This window comes from Rhododendron vialii, chromosome 12a, assembly GCF_030253575.1.
Source record: "Rhododendron vialii isolate Sample 1 chromosome 12a, ASM3025357v1".
Lineage (NCBI taxonomy): Eukaryota > Viridiplantae > Streptophyta > Magnoliopsida > Ericales > Ericaceae > Rhododendron > Rhododendron vialii.
In genome coordinates, this window is record NC_080568.1 from 3490833 (window position 1) to 3496336 (window position 5504).

Sequence of the window (5504 nt, forward strand, 5' to 3'; positions counted from 1 at the left end):
TGAAATCATAGCTCAGTAGTAGTTTTGCTTGGGAGTAATTTGAAGATACTAGTCCTTACGGTGTACTCTCTGTTTGCTTATTACCCGGCCTGCTAGTAGCATATGGATTTCTTTTCTTTTTCTTGCAGGCAAGTGAAGGGTGAACAATAGAGTTAGTGAGTTTAGATGATGTTGAAGTAGATGATATGGAGACTCCAGAAAACATTGTGGAAGGGTTAAAAACACCAACAATTGGGATGAATTTTGAGACAATTGAAGAAGCACGAAATTACTATAAACATTATGGTCAAGAAAATGGATTTTGGATTCGTACTCGGGCTTCAAGCAAAGGACGAAACCGGTTGAATGAAATCACTAAGGTACTATTTGTTTGCGTAAAAGAAGAAAAATATCTTGCGAAAAAGCAATAGGAGAGTGTTGTGGAGGAAAATGATGAGACAAATAAAAAGGAGAAAGTGATACCAAAGAAAAGAGTTAGACGTTGTTCAACCGTTGATTGTGAATGCAAGGCTCATTTACGAATTAAGCATGACAAATGGAATTGCAAATGGAAAGTAACAAATTTCGATGAAAATCACAACCACCAACTAGTGACTCCATGTAAGAGAAGCAAAATGAAGTCAAATCAAAACATGTCCAAAGTAGTTAATGATTTGACTGAGGTGTTTCATAAAGAAAATATAGAAATTTCGAAAGTCCCTTCAATTTTTTGTGGTGAGTACATGGGCTTTGATAATAGGGAATGCTACAATCACTTGAGGAATGTGAGATACAGAGACCTAAATTGCGGGGATGCACAATCATTTCATTCGAGATGTAATTGAAGCAGGGGAAATGCAGCTTGTGTTTTGCAAATTGAAAGAACAAGTTGCTGACATTTTCACCAATGCTCTACCTAAACAAAAGTTTCAGCATTTCAAAGAATTACTTGGAGTTGTGGAACAATACATTAAGGGGGAGTAATGTTGGTATAATGTGCTGTCCAAACAGCTCTTAATATTTGTATTTTGTGTTTGGGCTAAAATGACTATGTTTGCAAGTGGACCATTCAATGTAAGTTTGTAATTTGGGTCAAGTTTAAGTTATTTTGTAGTTGGGCATTTGTGTAAAGATAGGCCCAAAGTTGTATCTATATATAAGCCTATTATAAGCCTTCTAGAATTCTCTAGAAAGGATGAATGAAAAATCTCAATGGAGTGCTTTCCCCATTGCTCTGTTTCCGCGTGTGTGTTCTTCCCGATAAAATTAGCAGCAATTAATTGCTAGCTTGATTCACTAATCTCTATACCAGTTAATCAAGGCCAAGGTTAATCTCAAGCCGACACAAATGAACCCAAAATACAAGAATATATTGTCAACCAGTAAAAAGGGTTGTTTATATATAGTTAAAAATGTAAGAGTATTTTATCTTTTTGTCCGTTTCTTGCAATTAATGACCAAAAGTAGGTTTGACTAATTATTTCTTATTCGTTTCTTTGTCTCTCCCTTGACATTCAAGTAATGGATTCGAAAGAATCTTCAACATTGGAAGGAATTGGGGAGAGCCGATGTATTACTCTTGATGATGCTACCTCGAGAGGTTTGACTTTCTCTTCTGGTAAGGTACAAATCTCTACCATATCATTTGATGTTATTAATCAAGAGATCAACTTGGAGGTTAATGGAAGAGTATACCCAACCCCGGTAAAGGAAGAACAAGTTGTGGTCATGTAATAGCATGATTAGGGCCGTTTGCAATTGTAAGTGCAAAGGAGGAGATAGCCTCGAATCCAAGAATCTTGAGATGTATAAGGATGATGATGATCGATGATGATTCATTAGCTGATGATTTTCATCACATTGATGTGGATCCTCGCAACGAGGTATCCAAGGAGGTTGAGCTAAAGGCAACTCCTTTCCCAGAAGAGAGCCTTTTAATTACACGCCCTTCTCTTCATTTGCCGAAATCTGGTATTCAGATTTCAAGTCCTTTTGGTAAGGAGAATAGAGATAAGATTAGTAATCTTGGGGGAGAGGGCCTCGCATGAAGCTATTTTGAAATTGGATAGGAGAGTAAATCGATGGAAAAGGAATTGATAAGGAAGAAGAAACATATTTCTGAGTTTGGGATTAAGGCCGCAAAAAATTCTAACAAAGCTAAGGTGGTATCTTCCTCTTCTAAGTCTTCCATCGATATTCAGATTAGAAATTCTTTACTATTCAAGAATGCTAGCAAGATGATGTATGCTGGTGCAAGGTTGAGAATTATTTGCAAAGGGGGCATAAATTTTAATTTGAAGAGATTGGTTGAAATGGAAGAGGAGGAAATCGCTGATAGGAAGGAAGCGTTGAAGAAATTTGCGGAGTTAGAAGAGGGAGAAATTTCTGATACGGGGGATGACGCTTCCCTTTCTTTGGAGTTCTAGCTTTTCTTGTGGGTGACTGTGTTTTGGTGTTTAGGTTTCTGTGCTTTTGTTGTTTGGCTTTTCTATCTCTTTCAGTGGTTTGGGGGTTATCTTTTCCCTTTCTTTGGAGCTCTTTTTTCCTTGTGGGTCCTGGCGGGTGTGTTTGGTTTCAGTGTTTTGTTTGTCTGGCCTTTTGGTGGCTTGCAGGTGGTTTTTAGGTTTTGGCGATATTGATGTTGTTGGGCCTGTTTTTGTTTTGGTCGTAAGGTTCGATTGGTGTTTGCTTGTATTCAGGTCGGTTTTCTTTGGGTTTATGGTATTCGGTTGGCGTCTTGTCTTTTTTGCAATTGTTCTTCGATGGTCTTGGGTAGCTTTTGTCAGTGTGCCCATTTATGAAGATTAATAAAATCTTTTTACTGTTGCAAAAAAAAAAAAAGAATTCTGCCTGCGCCTTCCTCTGAGCTCCGACTATGATGCTCCCAGGCAGTTTGGGAGCATCATGCTCCCATTGTTCCTGAACCGTTGGATCTAATAGCTTTAATCCCAGCCATTGGATCTCATAGTTTTTGTCTATCTTCTTTTTCTTTTTTTTGTCCTCCCTTTCTGTTATGTTGTCATTAGGGGAAAAAAAATACTACTGTAAAAAATTAAAAAATCCTCAAATGCACATACGTGACATTCATGTAGATTTCAATCACGATTCTTAAATACATCCGCTCAGGATATATATGCATACGTTTAAGCACGTATGATCAATCGAGTTGCATGTTGACTTGTTTGTGATCAACACGATTTGCACATGCACGCATGAATCGTGTGTGTGTCATGACTTCTAGTGTTATTGAAAGGCTAGCTAGCTCTAGAACCAAAAAGGCTTTTTATGTTTGGAAAAATACCGCAACATGTATATCTCGGGCAACTGGCCTTATTTTGTGGGGTTGGAGGGGGACTGCCGGCCGGCCGGATCATGGAAATCAGAATTTATTAATTCTTGGCCGGTGGATGGTGATACGATAATGTCAATCATGAAAACCCTGCGCCGGTTCCAAATAAATTTTTTTTATCTCTCTCTATTCATTACACTTTGAAACCTTCCTACAAAATCCAAACCAAACAAGCCTATGGGCTCGGAAAAAAGACAAATTCAAAATGGTACTATCTAAAAGTTCCTTTTTTCCGAGTGAGGCTGAATGTGAAGTCTTTATATAAGAGAAAAATGAGAGAGGGAGGGATAGGTAGTCATGGATATCTCAAGTTCTACGCTATGCCTTGTGCTTACTCTGATTCTCATTCTCCCCCTCTATTCATCAATTTTCCAAAGAACCAAAACAAGCCATGCCAGACTTCCACCAGGGCCAAACCCTATTCCAGTTCTCGGAAACCTCCTCGACCTCGATAACAAACCGCACAAATCACTAGCAAAACTCGCAGAGATCCACGCGCTCACAACCACCATGAGCTCGGGATGCCTTGGATTCCGGTCTCGCCCCTCTGGCGAACCCTCCGGAAGATTTGCAACTCCCATATATTCACCAGCCAAAGTCTCGTCGCCAAGCAAGACATCCGGTGCTTGAAAGTACGACAGCTGCTTTCGTTGAGAGCTGCGATAACGGGGTTGCCATCGATATCGGTAAGGCGGCCTTTTGCACCACTCTCAACTTGCTATCGAACGCGATTTTCTCGGTCGATCTTATCGACCCTAGCTCCGGTTCCGCAAAAGAGTTTAAGGAGTTTGTGTGGAATATGATGGAGGAGATGGGAAAACCGAACTTGGCCGATTATTTTCCGGCCCTTAAAACGATCGATCCGCAAGGGAGGCAGCGTCGTTTGACGGGGTATTTTGGGAAAATTATTGGTGTGTTTGATGAACTAATCAAAACACGGTTGCTTGCAAGGAAAACACTTGATCATTCGGACGAGACCGAGGACATGCTACATACTCTTCTCGGCATTGAAGAGAGCAGTCACGAGATCGATCGCGGCATTTCGAGCATTTGTTTTTGGTTAGTACTCGTATGTCATTATTCTCTTCTTGAATATTCTTCCGTCACTTGGGCTGCTAAACGAACCATATAAACTCGAGCTTGGCTTGACTTTTGACTTGTTTGAACGAGTTCTCAAACAATGTAAAAGCCAAGCTAAATAACTTTTTATTGTTTGTTTACATTACCTATTCTATGATATGGGCACAGGACCTTTTTGTGGCAGGAACTGATACAACTTCAAACACTCTGGAATGGGCATTGGCAGAACTACTTCACAACCCAACAATTCTTTCGAAAGCCCAAGAAGAGATGGATCAAATCATCGACAAAGACTGCCCTGTTGAAGAAGAAGATCTCGCTAGGCTACCTTATTTGCACGCGATAATAAAGGAGACCTTCCGTCTCCACCCACCAACCCCTCTCCTACTCCCTCGAAAAGTAGAAGAAGATGTAGACCTCTGCGGTTTTAGAGTTCTGAAGGGCGCAAAAGTGCTCGTGAACGCATGGGCTATCGGGCGAGACCCAAGCACATGGCACAACCCTGAGTTGTTTTGGCCAGAGTGATTTTTGGGGTCAGATGTTGATGTGAAGGGACAAGATTTCGAGCTGATTCCGTTTGGAGCCGGAAAGAGAATATGTCCTACAGTCGGTTTCGCGAACTGGATGCTTCAGTTGATGTTGGCTTCTCGTGTTCATTCGTTTGCGTGGAAGCTTGAGGATGGCATTGGTGCAGAGGATATGGATATGGATATGGAGGATGAGTTTGGGATTAATCTGCGAAAGGCTCAGTGTCTGTATGCTATTCCGGTGCACCGTATTAACAACTTTTCTAGAGAGAGAAAGATATACTCATTTTTTATTTCTAAATGTAACACACTAATAGAATACAAGAGCACTACTAGCTATATATACACAGGTGTAACAAACTAGCACTAACAGGTGTAACAAACTAGTGGCCAGCTGTTGGATCACGTGTGCACATAGGCACTTCCACTTCTTGACCTTGGGTTTGATCTGCTATGTTTAATGGGCTTGACACACCCCCGCAAACTGAGGCAGGAAGACTTGACAGCCTCAGTTTGGACTTCAGAAAGTGAAAACGAGTGATGGTAAGTGGCTTAGTAAGAACATCAGC

The 5504-nt window shown here is 40.6% G+C and overlaps 1 protein-coding gene across 1 annotated transcript; it reads left to right on the forward strand.

Moving 5' to 3' along the window:
* The first annotated feature begins 2060 nt into the window (after positions 1-2060).
* LOC131311606 (geraniol 8-hydroxylase-like) lies at positions 2061-5271 on the forward strand. Its single transcript, XM_058339105.1, has 6 exons — positions 2061-2398; positions 2592-2700; positions 3921-4391; positions 4577-4864; positions 4961-5163; positions 5253-5271. Exons 1-6 carry the CDS (start codon positions 2061-2063, stop codon positions 5269-5271), a joined length of 1428 nt encoding a protein of 475 aa, XP_058195088.1.
* The last annotated feature ends 233 nt before the right edge of the window (positions 5272-5504 follow it).